General features: G+C 41.6%; 2 protein-coding genes across 2 annotated transcripts; one reads left to right on the top strand and one right to left on the bottom strand.

Annotated features, from left to right (window-relative positions):
- Positions 1–276: 276 nt before the first annotated feature.
- LOC125520234 (signal peptide peptidase-like 5) lies at positions 277–4,518 on the bottom strand. The gene is made up of 14 exons (XM_048685094.1): positions 4,225–4,518; positions 3,733–3,891; positions 3,531–3,645; positions 3,315–3,437; positions 2,980–3,131; positions 2,702–2,884; positions 2,425–2,459; positions 2,153–2,309; positions 2,004–2,057; positions 1,817–1,909; positions 1,535–1,677; positions 1,285–1,355; positions 1,082–1,165; positions 277–943 (listed from the first exon to the last, which is right to left on the bottom strand). The coding sequence occupies exons 1-14, from the start codon at positions 4,351–4,353 to the stop codon at positions 744–746; spliced, it is 1,698 nt and encodes a 565-aa protein (XP_048541051.1). The 5' UTR covers positions 4,354–4,518; the 3' UTR covers positions 277–743.
- A 17,295-nt stretch (positions 4,519–21,813) lies between these two features.
- Positions 21,814–22,894, top strand: LOC125525840. Its single transcript, XM_048690846.1, has 3 exons — positions 21,814–21,941; positions 22,064–22,268; positions 22,368–22,894. Exons 1-3 carry the CDS (start codon positions 21,870–21,872, stop codon positions 22,448–22,450), a joined length of 360 nt encoding a protein of 119 aa, XP_048546803.1. The 5' UTR covers positions 21,814–21,869; the 3' UTR covers positions 22,451–22,894.
- The last annotated feature ends 394 nt before the right edge of the window (positions 22,895–23,288 follow it).

The following is a 23,288-nucleotide window of genomic DNA, read 5'->3' as shown; positions in this document are numbered from 1 at the left end:
GCTCTGGAGCCTCTCTTCCATGCCCCCGACCATGTCAAAAGAAAGAAAGAAAGAAAGAAAGAAAGGAAGGAAAAAAACACATCTTATTAAGCTCAATCCTGGAGCATTATGTAAGAGAAATTGCTGGAGTAAAACCTACTATGGACATGATGATTGTGTTGCTGAATACCATGTTCCCTCCGTTCCAAAATACTTGTCCTAGTTTTAGTACAAATTTGTACTAAAACCACGACAAGTATTTTCCACGGAGGGAACATCTGCAGCTGCTCTAAACCATTTGAAACATTACATGCTATATATACTTTCTTTCAATCAGTCAGGGTGGGAGTTGCACTACACAAAACAAAACACATTCCTCTACTCCTCTTTTCTTTCTTTCTTTCTTTCTTTCTTTCTTTCTTTCTTTCTTTCTTTCTTTCTTTCTCATGCGAGGAGCTGCATTGCATTGCATTGCATTGCATTACATTACAGTACAGTACAGGAGGCGTCAAGCAACCTAAGCAACACAAGACACGGCGCGTCCCTTCTCTTCATTATTTACCCCTTGAACCACAGGCGGAGGCGGAGGCGGCAATACATACATACATACATACAAGTTACTGATGATTACGACGACCGAGATCCGGCACTACTACTATCTCCTTCCTTCCTTCCTTCCTTCCTACAGAGTGCAGTCACCATCGTCACACAGCAGCCAAGCCAAGCCAAGCCAAGCCACCACATGAAGGCGCCCGTCTGTCTGTCTAACAAGACGATGATGGTGTGTTCTTGCCCTCCTCCTCATGGTCATCCTCATCATCCTCATTATCATGGGCGGCAGCAGCAGCAGGAGGAGGCTTGGCCATCTGCAGGTAGCCCTGATGGGTGCACACGCGCTCCGGCTCACCCTTGAACCACAGGTTCCGCAGCTCCCCCCTCTTCCACCCCAGCGACATCAGCGTCCCTGCACGCATTCAGCCAAACCATCCACATTTCACTGTCAGCGTCTACATACAGCGTCCACGAAATGCGCCGCACTTGTAAGTTCATCCCGGCGAGAGATGAATGGATGGTGCTGCTGGTTTCTTTCTTGCTTGCTTACCTAGGGTGAAAGGCACGATGTAGAGCAGCGCCGGCTGCCCGTGCCCGTCCATCAGGTTCAGCGCCACGTACGTGATCAGGAGCCCTGGATAGTATAAAGTAAGTTCCAGCAAGTTACAAAAATTGGCCATTTCACGCACGCAAATGGGTGAAAAGGAAAAATATCACGAGATACAACAGGAAAAAGAGGCGTGGATCGCTCACCGGTGCCGTAGGCCGACGCCGACCACAGGAAGTAGCCAGATCGCAGGCTCTTCTTCGCAGCCCAGTCATACCTGCAGCAAAATCCAAAATGGAAACTGGATGCTGAGCTCGGTCGTTAACCACATGAATAATGCACACAACAGCGTGTTAAAACATCTGCTGTACACCAGTAGTACATAGCAACTCTCTCGCTGTCTGCTCTTGTTCACATGAAAGAATGGCTGGAAGGTGGAACCTTTGGCAAACCGACCTTAACGCAAATGCAACAACCAGGCCAGGAAGAAGGATGTCGCCAAACCCAATGATGCTGTACCCGCCCCACGGGTCGAACATCCGCGGGATCTTTAGCAGCATGGGCACACCGTCTTCGTCGGTATTGTCACCACGAGCAACCTATGACAACCGCAACAGCATCAGCCTAAACAACAAGACCATATATATATATATATATATATATATATATATATATATATATATATATATATATATGGGACCACCAAATATATCATGATAGCCATTTCATAACACGTACCGCAATCATCACGCTCTCATGGAACAAACTCTTGGAGACAAACACCCAGAAGATATCATACAGGAACGCACAGCTCAGAAGAACTGAACCGACCTGATCATGGCCATGAAGAGAAACTTGTAAACTAGTACCAAATCTGAACGCCATGTTAAAATTGGATCTTAAAACTCAAGAGCAGTTGTATTACCTTGAGGTTAGGTACTCTGACGATTTGGATGACAGTGACTATCAGCGCAATGCCCTGAAAGAAGCAGAGTCAGATATGAATAGATACATGGCAATTACTAGTACATTGATAGACTCTGCCTGGACACTACAGACGGCTGCAGCACTCACAAGGATATCTTGGGCGATCCAAGCGTAGGGGAACTGACGGTAAATAGCCCACAGAACAGCAAACACAACGCAAAATGGGGATATTGCCATTGTAAGGTATGAGATTGCTCCAAAGAAGGGCACTTTCACAAAAGATCCCGCAGCAGATGTAAACCATCTGAAACATCCCATTAACGTTCAATCAGTTATAGACTGACAGTAAACAGAACATTTTTATTGTTGCTGGTGAGCGGTAATGATGCAGGACATAATCTCAGGCAACTCTGGTGTACCTTGATAATACAGCCACCAAGCATGTTTGCAGGCCCTGCATAAACAAAAGGCATTGGTTTAGGCAGGTCATCAGCTAAAACAACTGTTTGCATACCAATCAATGAAAAATGCATTGTTTGTTGACCTAATCGTGATATATTATCCAACACGGTCAGTTTATAGTAATTTGTGCCATGCATAAAGAAGACTCAGAGCATCTGATGTTATTTATTGTTTCAGCAGTCTCAAATATTTTGGAACTATGGTAAAGGTGCAAGTCCGATATAAAAAGCATACCTCTACACCTCCGATGCAGAAGATCACAACCAGTAGATCGATAAACCAGGCGGACATGAGCTTGTAAAGCATTATCAGGAAGCACGACGCGACCACAACAAACATCATGGCCGATATCACGTTGATGTCCACGATGCCACTAGAACCTCCACCCTCAACAATCAGTGAAACTTCATGTCCATCCTTTACATTAGAATAAGCGCATATGTCAGTCCCCACCCACATCATAAGTTGAAGAAGCATAACAAGTAACCATTGTAGGATTAACAGGTCAGAACCTTCAGGAGCTTCTCCTGTTCGGTAACGGCTTCTCTGGCACTCCATGCTGACCAGTAGGACGCGCAGAGGACGGTGCCGACGGCCATGAGCCAGAGGAACACCTCCGCCGTATCGACTACGGGGCGATCTGGAGAGTATAGCTGCACACCAACTAAGATACAGAGATACATATGTCAGTAGGCTATATATTTTTGGCAGAACGAATAACCAGAATCCAAGTTATTAACCTAATAAAGTCAGAACCGGCTGGAAAACCAAAGTAAGCACTCACATTTTTCACAGAGTAAAAATCAGAATATTATGAGCATGCAGCAATGAGCAAAGGGGTTGTTACCTGATGATGTATTAGCTGTAAGAAGCGAACGCAGAGCCTGGCCCGCGTCTTTGGGCAAGAGAACTGCGGGTATGTGTATGTCAAGCTCTGTTTCGTTCTTTTCGCAGACCATCTTGTACAGCTCTGCAGCAGGGTGGACGCAAAGCACGGCGTAAATAAATAAAAAGAATGGTCATTTGCCGAGAAAACACACACGGATGTATGGATGTAATGTACCGGTGACAGAGTTTATGATGAGTATCCCGGAAGCGCCGGCGGCCTCGGCGAGCTTGGCCTTCTTGGTGAACTTGCATTTCCCCCTCTCGACCAGGAGGACGCCTCCGGAGACCAGCTGCAATACTCTTATTAGTGAGGATAAATAGATACATACACGGCCAAGTGAAATGCCTGAACTTGAGTCATGAGAGAAAAGAAGTACCTTGTTTTTGGGAGGGGCGCAGGCGTGGATGGGGTCGGCGAGGGTGAGCGGCTCCCGGGTGGCCTGCTTCTCCTTGGAGACGATCTTGGGGCCGAAGCGTGCGCCGACGCCCACGAACTCGTCGCCCTCGTTGCCGCCCACCCAGCTTTGCACTTTGACCTTGTGAATCGAGACAGAACGAGTGAGCGTGTTGGCTGGCGTGTGTTGGGGTTCAGAAAGTTGAGATTTTTTTTTTCATTTTCTCTGTGAAGAAAGGTTGAAAGCAGGCATGGAGTCCAAGGAACCAAATCCTGCACTGCCCTACGCGTCCAATCTAACCCAATCCAGTCCAAATCCAGTGCAGTGCAGCTTATTTCAATTTCGATTCCCAACGGCCACGGGATGAGCTGACTAACCAACCCTAGGTAGCAGTAATCGAAAGCAGGCATGAATTCACCCTATCCTATCCTAGGGAGGGTGAAATTAAGGAGATGGGGAGGGTGAGCGGCTTACGAGGACGAAGTCGTTGTTGCAGCCGGGGATCTTGGGGGCTTGGTCGTCCTGGTGGACGATGTCGCCGCCGGCCGCCGCCCCCGCCAGCGCCGACGCCAGCAGCACCGCCAGCACCGCCGACGCCGCCATCGAATCCTTTCTCCTCTCCTCAAGAGCTGCGGCTGGAGGTGGTTCCGATGGGGTCGCCTGCCGGCCGGAGACGACGAGGAGGAGGGGAAAGGAGGAGGAAAAAGACCGAGTAGTACTCCGGACAAAAGTGTTGACTTTTATTTTTACTTTCTTTCTTTTTTCTTTCTTTTCTTTTCTTTTCTTTTGTTACGCGCGCACGCTACCCTGCCCTCCTCAAACTGCCCCACACACATACACCAAACTACACTAATTAATTAGTAGAGTACCTTATCCCACATTACAAATTACTCCCTTCGTTCCTAAATATAAGTCTTTCTAGAGATTTCACTATGGACTACATACGGATGTATATAGACATAGTTTAGAGTGTAGGTTCACTCATTTTACTCCGTATGTAGTCTCTTATTGAAATCTTTAAAAAAACTTATATTTAGAAACGGAGGGAGTATATGAAGATAATTCATCAACCGATAAACAAGAAGATAGCGTGCGGTGCGCGTGTAATAATAACACAAAACAAAGTAAACTGCACACACAGACTACATTGCACTGTTTAATTAGTAGTAATAGAGTACGATAAACAAGAAGATAAAATTGTGTACGATCCTCCCTCATACTAATAAACAACAATATAAAACTATCTAAAGTAAGTTTTATTATGAGGGAGGATCTTTGTCATGAGTTAGAGTGACCAAGAAAAACGGTGTAAAAAGCGGACATCAACAAGGGCAGATCGTGAGGCACATGGAAGGGGTGAATACGGAACCAAATGCTCACGCCGGATCCGAAGCGACACATAAAAATATATTGGCTTTTGCAAAGATGGAAACAAGAAACACACATTGGGAAACAAAATCCTCTTAGCGCGAACAGAGACGGAAAAAGGAAGGACGGTTTTCTACAAGTAGATGCGTAAAAAGTTTCCATTCTCTCCTCGTGGGGATCCAGCGTGCATGCATGGGTTGATGAACCTCTAGACTTTATTGTTCTTTTGTGTGTGTGTGTGTGTGTGTGTGTGGATGGTGCAACAACTACTATTTGAGTCACGGGAAAGTAAGTTATGATGGAGTGACCGACTAGGGAAAATGATGAAAAAGGTATATAGGGAGGGCCGGCGCTAGAGCTAGGTATCACTTACTGCGAGGCTTACTTTCGACTCGCAGCTACTGGGCCAGCACAATACCGTAGTAGGACCTATTTTTTTTTCACTTTTTGAAGTGAGTTTCTTCTGTTTTCTCCTATTTTCTTTGGTTTTTCTTTTTTTTTCTCACTGGTTCTCTTTATTTCTTTCTTCGATTTTCACTGGGGTTTGTTGGGTTCGTTGTTTTTCTCTCTTTTTTGAACACATGTCTACATTTCTGTGTACATATTGTATACTTTTCATATGAAACGGGAACAATTTTTATACACATCTAACATGTGTAAAAGACATGGTTACATTTGCTTTCTTCTAAATACATGCTCTGATGTCTACTTTTTTCATACACTATGTAAGTTTTCGTATAAATCTAAAAAAACTATACACATTTAACATTTGTAAATACAGCGTTTGACATTTTTCCAAACACATGTTTGCAAGCATTTCTTCAAATACGTGTAAAACATTTTCCAAATACATGTTTGTGAGCATTTCTTCAAATACGTGTAAAACATTTTCCAAATACACTTTGAAACATTTTTTAATGATAATTTTTATAAACTATGCAAATATTTTCTTATACTGTATAAACATTTTTTAAATGTCACAAACATAACTTTGAAAAGCATGAACATTTAAAAAAAGCAATCTATATTTTTTTGAATGGTACGAACAATTTTCAAGAAACATATTACACAAACATTTGTTTACATTGTGTAAATTTTTTCAATAATGGCACTAACATTGTTCTGAACATTGTGAATAATTTTTAAATGTCACATACATTTTTTGTATGGTATAAGCATTTATAAAAGTCGAGCCAACATTTATGTTACTACATGAACATATTTTTAATGTGCAATGAACACTCGAGATATATCCGATTCAGCGACAATTAATATGAAACGGAGGGAGTAACTTAATTATTATTTTTAAATACAGGCAATTAGTTTATTGGATAATGTTTCTGACACCCCATCATGGCATCAGTCTGGCGAATGGCCCATTAACCATCATGGCATCAGGCCATCATTGGATCTTGATCAAGTCGGCCATGACCTGTTTCTAAAAAAAACAAAAGTTGCCCATGACCCAGCAAACATCTTCAAGAATTTGTAAAATGCTCTCAGTTTCAAAAAATGTTCGTCAGTTTAAAAACAATTCTCAAATTTGAAAAATGTTTACAAATTCAAAAAATGTTCATAATTTTAAAAAATGTTTCTGAATTTGGAAATAATGCTCACGAATTTGGAAAATGATGGCAAATTCAATAAATATTCATGATTTAAAACAATGTTTGTGGATTGAAAAAAATGTTTATGAGCTGCAAAAAATTCATGATTTTCAAATAGTTTTAACAGTTAAATAAATGTTCACGGTTTTCAAAATTCTGAAAATATATAGGAATTTAATTTAAAATATATATGATTTTAAAATAAGCTCATGAATGAATTTAATAATTGGTCATGAAGTTTAGAAATAGTTTGTGAGTTCGAAAAATGTTGATTAATTTCAAAATGGTTCAAAATTTTAAAATGGTTCACGAATTTCTAAACAATTGTTCATGAATTTTAAAACAATTGTGTATGAGTTCCAAAAAAATGGCCATGAATTTACAATTGTTCGTGATTTTTATAAAAGTTCATAAATTTTAAAATTGTTCATAGTTTTTTTTAAAAATAAATTGTTTTTTGCGAATTGGAGAAAATAAATAAAATAAAAGGAAAAGGGAAAAGGAAAAGGAAAAGGAAAGGAAAAACAGAAAATGACAAAGAAACATATAAGAAAAATAAAAACGATAAAAGAAAAATCCTCTATAAACAAAGGAAAAACAAAAATATCAAGTCTAGGGAAGGTTCTAGATCCTTCTCAGAACCGGTAGAGAAAAAACCCGAATGAGGCGGACTATACAGAAGATCAAACAAGGGATGTGCGATTGGTCGCTATTTCCCCTACCTATGATGGGAATAGAATGGGGCTGCGAGCCGTCTAGTCTGCCACATCAATCGACCGAGCACGCCTCCACCATTGTAACACGGGTCTTGTTGCAGATTTATGTCTGCAACACAGGTCTTGTTGCAGAATAATTTCTGCAACACAACTCTTCTTGCACTTTTTTTTTGCAACAACTGTTTTGTTGAAAAAAATGCAACTGAGGTTTGAGGTTTTGTTGTAAAAAAAGAATTCAACCGAGGTCATGTTGCAGAAAATTTTCATGCGTTTTGTTGTAAAACATAAACTCATCGTAGACCATTGCAACACTACATATGTTTCAGAAACATAGCCCCTGTTGCATGAAGGATGGTATGTAGGCCCTCACTTGACGCGTGTCATCCAAGGAAGGTGGCGGATGCGGCCGCGGCAATCCGCCGGTTGATAGGAAGCGTTTTTCGAATATGATCCGCCCAGACGAATATTTTTTTTATTTTCATTTTGAGTGGAGCATGCTTTATTATTTCATTGATTGGTCAAACGGATTACAGGATAACAGAAGAGTCATGAGGGTGAAGAAGCCACACATGGCATCCCTCGTCTAAGTGTAAAGCATGCGTAGCTAACCTATGTGCCTCCATATTTGAAAGGCAGCCTTCAAAAATAAAGCTGCAAGTCTGAAACCTTGGCCAAACCACCTATTCTCCTTAACAATTGGTGCTATAACTCCCATAGTGCCGTCATTGATATCCGTAACGACCGTCTTGCTCAGTCCGTTGCAACCCTAATATTTTGCAACATGGGATCCTTTACAAAAGCAGGTGCTTTATCCTAGACGAATAGCTGCATGGAATTTTTGTTTTAGACCATTGATCAGGTGGCCGAGGTTGCCTAGTCCATCCCAGCCCATCACAACCAGTATTGGAACCAATCTATCATCAATTTTCTATTTATTATTTATTATGTATGCCAGCGAGCCAGATCGATCTATCCATCATCAAACTAGAAGTACCAGATAAGTTCAACATTTGAATGGCCAAGTTGTTCATTGGTCAGTACTGGAGCATCCATTGGGATTAGTCTTGACAGAAATAGCCAAGTTCTAGCTTGGAGCAAAGGACGGATACAACTCGAAAGTACCAAAACTATACTGGTAGAAAATGCAAGCGACACACAAATAAGAACGAACTCATAGGCACTGGAGGTAACACTTTGACTGCTCCTTACTGAAGACCAATGAAATGTTTTGCTCCTTTGAAGCCTACGCAGTAGTATCCAAAAAAAATAGAACGACAACTAAAGTTTTTATCCGCAGTGTAAATGGTATGCTCTCAATATTACGACAACTTGTCCAAAGCCTCTGATCTTCAGCAACCCACTAATGAGGACCCGAAAAAAAATTAAACCGCACGCACTGATGAGGATTAATGAATTCCTATGCCATGTTTGTTGAATATTAGAGATTAGCTACAACAAATGAAACCTTAAGCTGATGTATTTCACACAACAAAGTTTATTTTGCATTGTCTAATGTGTCCCAACTCTTCAGCAACCCTGGAACCTGAAACAAAATTAAATCACACATTCATGAGCACAAACAAAAGTTACCTTTTTCCAGCATTGCGCTTCTATTCAGTGCTATTTTATGTGTTGAATAGCAACATTTACTCAGTTAAAAGAAAGCTTTGAAATTTCAAACAGAATTGATGTTGATTAGGCCAGACACTTACATTAATCAGAAAAAAGGATAGGTAGTGACTAAGGTGGAACGATACAATGTTATATGGATAAAACATAAAGAGCAGAACAGACAATATACTTCTAATTTATCGATTTTGAGCATCGTAAACTAGTCATTTCCGACTTTTCACACACTAGGTGTGCCATGAAAATATACAATAGTTATTTACCTTTTAGCTGACAAAAGTCATACACGGCCCACAGAGGGCACCTCTGCAAAACATAAAAAGATGCCCAATAATTTCCTTGGTATCAAGTTCATATTCCAAGTCAGCTCCTACATGCAGTTCAGAAATTCAGGGTGATAAAAAATACAGAGCAAAAACCAACAACAAACAACTACCTCGGAGTTGAAATTACATTTGATGAGTGGCTCCAGAATTGTTGTGCTCAAGGACTAAAATTATGTATCCATAAGAGCATTAATCATTCGGTACAAACAAACAGAAACAACCAATTATTGGTTACTGCAGCATGCTTATCTCATAACTCATATCTATGACTTTTAACACTTCTGATTTTTACTACAGTAATGTTAACAAAAAATTTCAATAGAATGGTAATATTACAATATAGGGAAGCATGACTCTAGGTGATGAAATATTTAAATGATAGTCAGAGTTTAAAAAATTACCTCAATTACTTTATTGTGAATGCATATAGCTTCTTTATTTGAGGTAACATCGACTTTAAGGAAGCCACACGTTCACCATGGGTAAGGCCATGTGATTCTTGACAATATAAAAATGGCCCATTCTGAAGGGGCAATGATATTACGGTTATTGCATGTGTTATTGGTTTTTTCTCATTTCCAATTGGAAGTTTTGGATCATACTTATAGACCTCTCCTGTTTTGATACAATTGCTGCAATTTTGACTAATATAAATAACCTCCAAGAGTGGTCCACATTACCTCAACATATGTAGATGTATTATTAATATTATCCAATTTATAAGCATACATTTTTTTAAGATAATAAGAAACACCGAACATTTGTGGTTTCCACATGTGGAAAAATTAAATACATGAAAACAGGATCATAATTTGTCATTTGCAAAAGCAAATCAGGCAAGCAATTTGCTCGAAAGAAACACACCTATTTTATACTGAAATTTTATACTTACTATACTACAGTGTTAACGAGTATAATTTTTCATTATTTATTTGGCATACTTAACAACAAAACAAATTTAAATATTAGTTGTATTATTTATTTATTATATATTTTTTATGTATATTCTTAAAAAATAGTTATGTGTTGCGCTAAGTTCAATTTGTACTTTGCAAATTTTTTTATTTTTGATACTTGTGTAAATTATGTAGTTTATACATATCTATGTTAGTTATCTCTAAAACATATGGGTTCCAAAATATTTTAATAGTGGTCATATTATGATTAGACATATGTCTGTAGAAAATTCTAGAGTACCAATTTAATCATATGTGAGGGTCTGCTTGATATATACTTGTTTCTGGAGCACCCATGTGCAAATCTAACCATATATTTACTAAAAGGCGAGCAAGCTGTGATGCATGGGACGCATTTCAGTGTGCACCAGTACACGATGCTTTGGAAAGCATATAAAAGACATGCAACGGATGATTATCTCTAGACAAATGCCAGTGATGTGAGTATGTATATACATACAATGCATGTATGTGTGTGCATGCATGTAAAGCGTGAACCGTATCGGTCCTGCATATGCATGCGCGAATTCAGCCGCTACTAGTGCCCTTCCCCTCTCCTAGTGGTAGTTGATCCAAAAGGCCATGGTTTTAGGCAGCTGAAGATAGATATCGGTCATGGCCGCGCGCCTGCAGGAGCTATGTGACCCTAGTTGTGGCTGACACCCATAGGCACCACGGCATGGCGGATTGGCGGATTAGCAATTGAGCACACTGTGGTTGGGTGTACCAGTCAATCTAGTGGACAGAGACTTCCACAACGCACATAGCTATTGTGTAAAACTGTGGTAGGGGCTATACAGTAATTATAGGTAGATATATCTATATCAAACATCACAGAAAACTATGGGCAATGCTATATATGTGCAACCAACAAGTGCGACAAATGTTCCATCACAAAGGCAAAGAGCAACAAGAGAAGCATGCATATGGCACGAGTAGGGGTAGAACGAATACCACGTATGCAATCTGGCATGTCATGGCTTGGATAGGTTCGAGAAACCTTGCTATCTGTCACCAGAAGTGTGTGGCTCCTCCAACACGACAAACAACACACGGTTGTAAAGATGGGGAAGATATCTATCTATCCAGCCGGTGCCACTAGATACAAAAATAAACAAAGGTCTGGAAATGTTGAGGCTTCTCTTGCAAGGGCCTACCAAGCTACCACTACACGCATTTACTCCTATTTAAGTGCCTCCATGGATATCCCTAGCTCGTTAAATTCCTTCCATAGTTATATACATCTTTATGGTTGCGTCCAATATTTCCATCATCCCAGAATCCATTGCACAGAAAGTCACTATCATGGAAGACCACCTGCAAGTTCAGGACCAACAGTTGGTGCTACCGCCGGGGTTTAGGTTCAACCAGACGGATGAGGAGATCATCAAATTCTATGTGGTCCCCAAGGTGCAAGATCATATTCGTCGCCGCGGCGATTGAGGATGTGAACCTCAACAAGTATGAGCCATGGGAGCTACCGGAGAAGGCAAAGATGGGGGAGAAGGAGTGGTACTTTTACACCCGAAAGGATCGCAAGTAACCCACCGAGATACGAACAAACCGGGCGACGGATGCGGGCTATTGGAAGGCCACCGGGAAGGACAAGGAGATATTCCACCCACCGCTCATAGTCATCGGCATGAAGAAGACACTCGTCTTCTACAAGGGTCAGGCGCCTAGGGGGGGGGAGAAGACCAACTGGATCATGCATGAGTAGGCTCGAGAGTAGCAAGCAGCTGACATCCAACCCGTCCACCACCACCCGCAGCGTCACCAGCACCAACGTGGCTTCCAAGGTATATAATTAATTTATTGTAGAGTAGTACTCATGAATCATCAACATGCTAGTAGCTACTCCCTCCATCCCATAATATAAGAGTCTTTTTTGACACTACACTAGTGTAAAAAACGCGCTTATATTATGGAACAGAGGGAGTTGTTAGCTAGTTATTTTTAACAATCGGACGGTAGAATGCCCAACTAAATATTACTCAGAGTATCCAATACATGGAAAGAATTATAAGGTTGCACCGATGCGTGAGGGGAGGAACATCCACCATCACATAGTCTCAGAGTAGCCAATACATGAAAAGAATTATAAGGTTGCACCGGTGCGTGAGGGGAGGAACATCCTGTTGGAAATATGCCCTAAAGGCAATAATAAATTAGTTATTATTGTATTTCCTTGTTCATCATAATCGTTTATTATCCATGCTAGAATTGTATTGATAGGAAACTCAGATACATGTGTGGATACATAGATTGTCATGAGAAACTAACTTCGGCCATTGTGCCGCATTGGAGTGGGATGATCGTCCGCTCGACAGGCCGCAACTCTTTAATTACTACGCTCGAAAGTGCACCAGCCGTGGGTGCTGGCGAGGATTAGTTTGTTCGGTTCATTGGCGCGAGTCCGAGTCGGATACTACTGAACTGATCTCGATTCGATCTGGCCGTCTCTCTAATCTATATAAGCTCCCGGAGAAGACACCTGACCTGAGTAGATAGAGTAGATTAGACCCCTTTGTTGTGATCTACTGTACATATATAGCAGATTATCAGATCGACATCCATGGCTGCCGCCAGCGGCGGTGTGCTGTACAAGAGGATCCCTCCTCCTCCAGAACCCCAGGAGGAGGGTCCTCGTCTTCCTACCTCGCCTTCGTACGAATGCTACCCAGATCGAGTAAGTTCCTTAGGCTTTGCCTCCTCCTCCTACGCACTCTCACTAGCTAGCTTTTCCATCGATTACAGTCATTCATAAATTAACCCACCTATAAGGTATGGGAGCATGGCCGCTGGCAACGACCACCACGATTATTGGGCTAGAAATCCCAATAATGTTCCCACTTACAATATCGCTAGCGACTTCTCGGCCTTTGATGCCATGTACGAGGACGATGACCGCGGCGGACCTCGAGCGCCAGACCAACGAGTACATAACCGCCGCGCTCGACCACTACAACAGCCAAGACCAGAACCTGCAGGTAGTACATACCATTTGTACCCCAAAAACATTTAATTACCCTCCCTTCTTCTTTGTATGTATATGTACACGCAATTTTCCCAGTTAACTTCGTCCTCCTTTTTGCCTCAACATATATATGCTAATAGGTCAAGTATGAGCTCGTCAGAGCCATATACACTAGCACCGCGATCATGGATGCGAGGGGCTTCTATGGTCATGTAAACTTCACCGCCAAAAGCAGCTTGGAGAATTCAAAGGAGGAGTTACGTATGTATAGTACGTAGCGTCGACCAAGCACGGACATAAGAGAGGATACTTCTCTCTATTAATTAGCTATCTAACACAATATATGAAATACCTAAATTAACCCCCCAAAACCCCCAACCCCCTTTAAAAAAAACAAAAATCTCAACCACAGAAATGCTGACGCGTGGAGGTCTATTGATCCCGGTTGGTGCCACCAACCGGGACCAAAGGCCCTCCTGCCTGGGCTCACCACGCAGGCCACGTGGAGGCCCATCTGTCCTGGTTCTGGTTTGAACCGGGACTAAAGGGTCAGGGCATTAGTAACGACCCTTTAGTCCCGGTTCAGGAACCGGGACAAAAGGCCCTTACGAACCGGGATAATAGGCCCGTTTTCTACTAGTGTTAGTGTTCGCGGAGGTATATTACGAGCGCCGCAGCGATACGTGTATACCCACCTCCATAGTTTCTTTGGAAGGGCAAAATGGAGTTGGTTAGTTCTACGCGAACCCGGGTTCATGCATATCCTCTTCATTATTTTGCTAGTAATTCATGTCAATTTATATGTAGGTGGGGTTAGGGGCAAGGAAATTTGTGGTCCCTATCGTGGCATGGAGATTCGTGTTGACACTCAGCATTGCTATGCATGTCTAGAAGCCGTGAAGCACCTGGAGGATGGAACATTGTATGAGACCGGTCATCACGTGGATAGTTGCTATGGCTATATGAGACCGGTCATTTTTATGCGTGTTTTTTATGGCAACCAGGGAAGGCAATGGATGAACCAGACCTTTTTTTTCACTAAACGCATTAACCAGACACAACACAATAAGAGATGTAGGATGCTGTTGCAATTAGTGCTTTATATGTTTTATTTACTAGTTGTGTTGGTATCCATTATGTATGCACGCCTAGTTACTAATATAGTATATAAATAGTGACAACATGTATATATAGTATTGTTTTGCATCAAGGATTGCAGGAGGTTGAATGGGTTTTGATTTTAGGAAATGGTTATGGGCATTTCTAAGAAAATAAGTAGGAATAATATCAAGATATACTTCATTAGTCGTCACTAATAACAAACACCGCAACGAAAATTGTACTGTTATGTGTTAACCACCGTTGCGGCCTCCTTGGCCTTCCTCTCCCCTCTACTTAATCGCCCGCATCAGTCCGGGACCAATAACATGCCATGACCTCATGTACCACAAGAATTGCAATGCAACACATGAGAAGAAGAAGAAGTATCTCGGTTATGATATTGTTTTACATATTATTAAAACTTAGATCAATCTCTTGCAAGTACCAAAAGAAAGTGTTGAAGAACCACCGAGGAAAATTATACACGTGTCCACAGTTCCATCATTACCACATCCACTGAGGGAAAATGCAGCATGGGTGGAAATTCGTCCGGTGAAGAATGCCAGAAAGACTGAGTTGAGCTAAATGAAGGCAAAAAGGTGTCACATTCATGTTACTTGATAGCCCAACGGTGCCTCACCATGGCGGTTGCCAGCCTGGTAGGCTGGCCCAAGGATCCCTAGGTCGGTTCCATCCCGCACCTTGATCGGCGGCCATGGGGTTCGATGAGAAGACTCCGGAAGCCTTGTCGTCAAAGTCAAGGAAGACGGGGCCGTGGAGGACTATCCTCCTCCACCGATGGAGCCGATTAGGTTGTGTAACTCTAGGGCCTCAAGTATGTTATATAAGCCCGGGGCCGGGCTAGTCGATAGATTATCTACAATCCCCTGGTTCTATACTTGTACTTTGCACAACCCTATCACAACCAGTGAGTAGGGGTTTACCTCCACCTAGAGGGCCCGAACCTAGGTAAACTCGCCTCCTTGTTTCCCCTCCGACCTTATCACCTCTTTGAGGCACCCTATTGAGGCATGCGCGACAATCATTCCCGAGAGTTGAACACCGCGGTCTGATGGGATCTCCGGCAGAATACAGTGCGATCTTTGGCCAAATCAGATGTTCATCTTCGGCACCGACACCTTCGCTATCAACTCAGTTGGCCACCACAGCTAGATCAAGAACTTTGCTCTAGGACGGATCGCCAGATTCAACAATCTGGAGTACACTGTGGATTCTCGCTGAGAGTTGATTCTCTAGGGCTTTGTGTCACATAGGGATCAGAAGCAGCAATAGGTCGATTTTTTAACCGACCAACCACCCACTTGATCTCTATCGAGGACCTCACTGAAGTGCTCGCTGGGCTAGTCCATCGTATATTTTAGAAGGTCGAAGTGGAACCGATTTCGGACGAGGAAGGGCATGCTATCGTTCGACTATTATGCTTGGCAACAAAACGACTATCTTAGTGGAAAGGAAAACATAGGCCAAAAATATAATAATTGATGAGGTGGCATATGTGATGATGTGAACAGGCTGCATGTTAAGATAATTTAAATAGTGGGGATAATTCTCTTAGTTATATAGGATTAAGTAAAACGAGTTTATAAGTTCCTTTGGTGGTCACTCCATTGGTTGCATGTTGTAAATGTTATGTACAATTTCAGGTTTAGAGATGCGAAAGTAGGTGGTCACGTGTTTCCAGCTTAAAGATGAAACACATCTAAGTGACTCGATCAAATTAGGAAGGAAAATAAAAAAGACAAAGGAAAATATTTGCATGAATCTTTATGTAAAATCAATGATACGGGACTTAGATGTGCAATACTTAGAGCACATCTAGATGTGCTTTAGCAAAACTGAAAACAATTATACCAACCACAAAGAAATTATCATTTCCTGAGAATGGAAAATTCAAGTTAGAAAATACTGATGTGACACATATCATATTTTCATGGTAAAACGGATGGTCAAATTAGGCACAAATATAAGGAGGCTTGTTTATGCAAAATTAAATTCAAAACCATGGCCGCAACCTCACTGGCATTGAACATATAAAACTTGCTAGCGTGATAATCAGTCACCCCCAAATATGTGTGTATGAACTTCCTTTCAGATCCACTGGCTGCAATAAAGTTTATAGACCCCGAAGTTCATGTCGTCATCTTTGACACACGTTTTACATTACAACAATTGTTTGATAAGTTTCGCTATATTTTTTTCGTTGTTTCTTGACAATGCATTGGCATTCAACTAGCATAAAATAATTTAAAAACGGCCTGGGCACGAGGAGATGCATGCAAGGTTGAGATCTGGCCAAACATCTAGTTGATAAACACAGTCATGTACACGTTGAGTGCTGGATAGATCCATATATCCTGCGCTCAGTTTTCTATAAAAGGTGAGCACCGGTACACGACACCTTGGAAAGCAGATAAAAGACATGCAACGGATGATTATCTCTAGACAAATGCGTAGAGCGTGAACCGTACTGGTCTCATGTATGCATGCGGGAATTCAGCCGCAGCTAGTACCCTTCCCCTCTCCTAATGGTAACTGATCCAAAAGGCACCACGTGACACATGTAATAAGCAATATAAACAATTCAACAACAGAAAAACCGATCTAAAGAGCCAGGAAAAAACCTAAATGATAACGTTCACACGTGTGGCAGTTTTGCAACTCGCCCACACGCGTGGATCACTGTCCAGTCAAGTTTGCACGAATCTTGACACATCGAGGCAGAATTTGCGTGCCACATAGGACGGAGCTGGTGTGTGGGTGTTGGAGACTTCGCCCACACGCCCCGCAGCATGCCGTTTGCCAGCTGTGTTGTGTGGGTGAACTAGTTTCTATCCACACAACCATCACCTAGTCCACGCGCGTGTGGGCGAACTGCTTTTCGTTCACACGACACTCGTACGTTGTTTAGATGGCAACTGCAGTTACGTGTACATGACAACTAGGTAAACACACATGACAACTATGATTCGTTGCTAGACGGCAACTGCAGTTGCGCCTACATGGCAACTAGGTAAACACACATGACAACTATGATTCATTGCTAGACAGCAACTGCAGCTGCGCGTACGTGGTAACCAGATAAACACACATGGCAACTGTGATTAACCATACATGGCGACTATGGTTGGACCACACGTGACAACTAGGTAAACATACATGACAACTACTATTTGACCATATGTGGCAAATAGTTAATCACACACGACAACTATGATTTGATTACACGCGACAACTACCATAAATTAGACATGACAACTATAGTTAACCAAAACAGATAGAGTTTCCATGCTTTTACAACTACATTTGCCATCCCGGATAACTACATCTGCCATCCCAGATGGCAACTAAATCGTCATCCCACGGGTACCTAAGGTAGCTGCGTCAGGACGTGTGGGCATTTTTGCTTCGTGCCACACGCGCGGGGTGGAGATGAGTAGTACTTGTTGGGCGTGTAGCACGAAGTAGCTGCGCCCACACGTGTGGGCAATTCTAATGCTCGTCACACACAGCCCGTGTGGGCTGCCTCCTGCTCACGCCACATAAGATGTGTGGGCGGATGTCTAGTATGCCACACGTGTGGGCGTTATCAGGATCCGATAAAAATACATAAATTACACACGATGTGTGGACAATATTATTTAATTATTTGTTATATATTTTAATGTATATCATTGAAAAATACTTGAGTTTTGCGCCGAACTTAATTTATGCTTTTTAACTTTTTTTAAAATTTTGTTTATACTTGTGTAATTTATGTAGTTTTTACATATGTATGTTAGATATCTCTAAAACATATGGTTTCACAAATATTGTAATAATTGTTCTATTATATGATTAAAAATTATTTATAAAAAAATTCTAGAGTATAATATACTTGTTTTTGGAGCGCCCGTGTACAAATTTAACAAAATATTTAATAAACCATATGTGAGAGATAAACAATGTACAAATATAAAAAGTACTTTTTAAATTAAACATATGGTTTAACGATATACTTATATACTCATTTTTGAAAATAAATAATGGGTGCATATATGTCCACACATGTCCTTATCTAGTTTTTGTCGCATATTGATCTTAACTATGTAGGTCCAAATCCGTCCGTAGAGTGTTTTTCTTAAGGATTTTGATCCATTGAACAACCACGCCTTCTCCTGCAGCTGGGTGCATGCCGCCGGTGATGTCCGCCTCTGTTTCCACGTCAACTTCAGATTTGAAGCAGGACACCATGAGGTAAGGTTCTTCTTAGCGGAGGTCCTCAGTGATGTTCTCTACGATGACAGTTACATGCACGTCTGCATTAGTCTTGCAGTCATGCACTACAACACAACTTATGTAATACCTAATTAATTCATTCATCTAGTTTCGCTCATAAAAGCAGCTTAAAAATCATTGACTTTAGTGGTGGAGTTAGCATTTCAATTTTGGGTGTACAAACGTCAAAATTTTATTTCGAGTCACAAATTTTAGTTTCTCCTATTGCCCCATTCCTCTTGAAATATACATATTTTATATTAAAATTTTATACTTAATATAATATTGTGTTAAAGATACATTCTTTATGAGAAGGAGTATATTTTTTCATTCCTTATTTGGCATATTTAACAATATTATTTAATTATTTGTTATATGTTATAATGTATATCATTGAAAAATAATTAAGTGTTGAGCTGAATTTAATTTCTGCTTTGTATTTTTTTAATACATGTGTAATTTATGTAGTTCATACTATGTACGTTACATATCTCTAAAAGATATGGTTTCACAACTATTGTAATAGTGGTTCTATTATATGATTAGAAAAATATATCTATAGAAAAATGCTAGAGCATAATATACTTGTTTTTGGAGCACCCGTGTACAAATTTGACAATATATTTAATAAACCATATGTGAGGGATAAACAATGTACAAATTAAAAATATATTTTTTAAACCATATGGTTTGACGATGTACCTATATACTCTTTTTGAAAAAAAAAATGGGTGCACATCTGTCCACCCATGTCCTCATCTACCTTAGTCCTTTCTGATCTTATCTACGTACGTCCTACGTCTGTCCGCATGGTGTTATTATCAAGGATTTGGATCCGGTGAACAACACGCCTTCTCCTGCCGTTGGGTGGATGCCGGCAGTGATGTCCGCCTCTGTTTCCATGTCAACTTCAGGCCGGAAGCTAGGTACCATGGGGTAAGGTTCTTCTTCGCAGAGATACTCGGCAATGCCTGCCCCTCCCTCCCACAGGCGACACATGGAATTGGTTTTGCCGGTGCCATTGACCTATTTTTAACCGGTTTTGTCTTGACCAGTTTGTTGTTTGCCTACTGCCGTTTCAGCGAGTTAGCGGGTACCAGTTAGCTGTTTGCTTGGTACTGAGTTAGCGAGTACTATTTTGGTTTGGTTTGTTTGAACGCCACATTTTCCTCTGCCTGTGGGCTGGTTTGTCCTTGCGATCGATGCATATATTTGTTCACTCCGGAGACTTTGGTATATTTTGTCTTTATAGATGGATCCGACCTGCCACTGTTGTTTCCTTGCACGAAACTTGAAGCTGCTCGTGCGCCGCAATTTCAACAGCCCCTACACACCGAGCAGGACGTTGGTCACGGTGCCCCTTCGTGCTCTTCTCGCTGCTACATGTTGGATCAACGCAAAATTAATTTGTCCGTGATGATTGCGGCGCCTTGCGGTCTAATGTGCTACCTCGAGTGGGGATGCTACTGATGCGGCCATGTTGATTTAGGTGTCGATGCAGGCCACGACACATGACATTGAAGCTAGATTTAGGGAAGAGGGAGCTCTTCAGATTGTGGAGAGGAGGTTGGGATGCTTTGGGTATATATGGCATCGGTTCCCACAGAAATACCAACATCCAGGTTTTGACTATGTCCTCATGGTACAATCTAGGACACGTGCGTAAGTTACACAAAACCAATATTTATGACTATATGTTATCACAAACCCGCTACTACTTTTTATCATTTTTTTTCATAACAAAATCCATCACTAGCAACAAAACACAGATTAGTTCGTTTTAACAACGAATCTGATAGGTGGGACCCGCACACCAGGACCAACGTTTCCATGTATGCACAGATGAGGGACCACCTAACAGCCAAAATCCATGGTTAAACCATGGAGGCATACATCACACAGGCGAAAGCAAAACAACTAACTACAAACAAGGTGCGAGAGAGAAAGTAGAGGGGTGTTCTGAGGTGGACAATGGAGAAGAGGACGACCGAGGGATAACCCATAGAAAATGAAGGAAAAGAGAGGGAAGCACCGATGGGTTAGGTGTAACTGAAAATAAACCAAAGGTATTTTGGCCATTTAGATGGATCATCCCATGTACAACTACGTGTTTCAGCAAAACTAAAGTTAGTAGCAGCGGCGGCGGCGACAACAGTAGCAATAGCGGTAGTGGTAGTAGTAGGAGTAGTAGTTTTTTTTTGGAATTAGTAACAGTAGGAGGAGCAGTAGCAGCACAAGTAGCAACAGCAGCAAAAGTAGTAGTAGTAGTAGTAGTAGTAGTAGTAGTAGTAGTAGTAGTAGTAGTAGTAGTAGTAGTAGTAACAGTAGCAGTAGCAGTAGTAGTAGCAGCAGCAGTAGCAAGATAAACAATAGCAAACAAATTCAAAAAATCTGCTATTTTTTGTGGTGCAAGATGCTCAAATGCGTGATGTTTGTGAAAATTTTCGGGCCTTTGCCTACCCTTAAATGGGCCGGCTCACTTACTCTTTCTGGTTCTCTTGCATGTGCATTCGGGCGACAAACGTTGCAACGAGCGGCAAATAGGGTTTTCCATGATTATTAGCAGGCATTAAATAATAATAATCAACATAATAGTATAAATCATTTAAACCCATTGACCGGCCCATGAATTCGGTTTTGTATTCTGCGCTTAGTGTGCTGAGGAAATTCCTGTGTGGCCCATCATGAGGCAGATAACAATGCCCGGGATACCAAGCGTGTTTCCTGTAGTAGTAGCAGCTGCAATAAGAACAAGAACAACAACTAGTACTACAACAGCACTACCAGCGACAATAACATGTACGGAAGGAGTAATAATAATTTGGGGGGAAACTTATTCCTTGCGTCCTTGAGAGGTAGCAGCATGATTGCATGAGCGCTGAAGCGTGGCTGACCGGCGGGCATGACCGATGCATGCTTTGGACATGCATATTGCTTCTGCCTTTGACGGGCTAACACATCGAATGCACCTGCATTGCATGATGATAGGTGAAAGAAAAGTCACACAAATCGAACGCACCTCGATCCATCATACACCCGTGATGATCGGTCGATATGGCCATATATACGTACTTGTTGCACTGATCCATCGGTCGCACTATCGCATCACAAGCAACAGCACTAAACCACACCACACCACAGCAGGTAGCTAGCTAGCTTAGGCAATGGCGTCTAGAGGTGAGAGCCAGACGGGGCGCTGCACCAGGCTCGCAGCCCAGCACTACAGCGAAAATCATGTATATATTCTGCATTAGTTACTCCATCACCTTCTTCTTCTTCTTCTTCTTCTTCTTCTTCTTTGCTCCCATCTTAGCTACGTACTGATGATCAATCTTGGCTGAATGATTACGTTATATAGGATGTTGATCTCACGGATCTGGACCCGGTGGACAGCCACGCCTTCTCCTGCCGGTGGGTGGACGCCGGCGACAACCGGCTCTGCTTCCATGTCAACTTCAGGGCCGATGCGGGGCCCCACGGGACACAACTCTTCTTCGCCGAGGTCCTCGGCGACGGCCCCCCAAAGTCGGTGCAGCACTGTGTCATGCTAGGAGGACAATCCAGTACGTAATCCTAGTTCCTTTCTCTCTTTGCGCGCCCATACATATTGATGAGTATGCATACATATTTACACACTTGGTTATTTGCAATTTTGGATGCAGCTTGGTCAACAAACAATTGCACGTTTTGCTCCGGTATCTGCCACCCTAAAGCAAGCGGCACCTTTGACTTTGGCCGCAAGTGAATGAAGCACCCACCAACTTCCACTCCGAATTTCGACTATCCATGCATGCACTCCAGAATAAATTACTACTAGTACTCATTAGTATTACCTTGCCGGCTTAATAAGTAGAATAAAAATAAATTTAGGGTAGAAAGACTAGGCCTGCTGGCTTAGTAAAATAAAATAAATTTAGGGTATAAAGAGTAGGCTTGTTGGCTTAATAAAACAGAATAAATTTAGGTTAGAAAGAGTAGTCTTCCTGGCTTAATAAACTAAAACAAAAATAAGACTAGACTTGATGGCTGTCTTATAGTAATAAAGTAGTAAATAATATGTCAGCTGCCTTAATAAAAAATAAGAGCAGAGCCTCACTTATTTTATGTAAATAAATAAGAACTTGTGTCAAATAAGTAAAAAGTGAAGTCCTGCACTCTCTTCCTCTTTCTCTCTCTCACTCTCTCTCTTAGTTGAAATGCAATGGCGATGGACGAATTACAAAATTGGTTGCTGATAAAAACAGATTGATTTTTTTAAAATGCCATCAAATGCATTCAACAAGGCATCGTAGTCAAGCACTTTGAATTTTTGAATACCCCTTTCCCATCTAATTGCTCTAACATACCTTGAATTTTAAGATTTGGTTTACACTTAGGAAGTTCCATCTCCCAGTTTCAGTTAGAAAGACGCATCCAACCCGTGTGTCACGTGATACCAAGGATTTAGTGCTCATCCTCTTCAAGTTAGCATAGTGCTCTCAAAAATATGTATTGACACCAGTCAATTTTTTAAAAAATTGACAACATCAATATTTTTTAAGCTTCTTCCCACAACTCAGTATACCGACACAAATGTTGAGCAT

The sequence above is a fragment of the Triticum urartu genome, chromosome 7, assembly GCF_003073215.2.
Source record: "Triticum urartu cultivar G1812 chromosome 7, Tu2.1, whole genome shotgun sequence".
Lineage (NCBI taxonomy): Eukaryota > Viridiplantae > Streptophyta > Magnoliopsida > Poales > Poaceae > Triticum > Triticum urartu.
The sequence above is the reverse complement of the archived record's forward strand: the minus strand, read 5'-3'. Positions and strand labels throughout refer to the sequence as shown.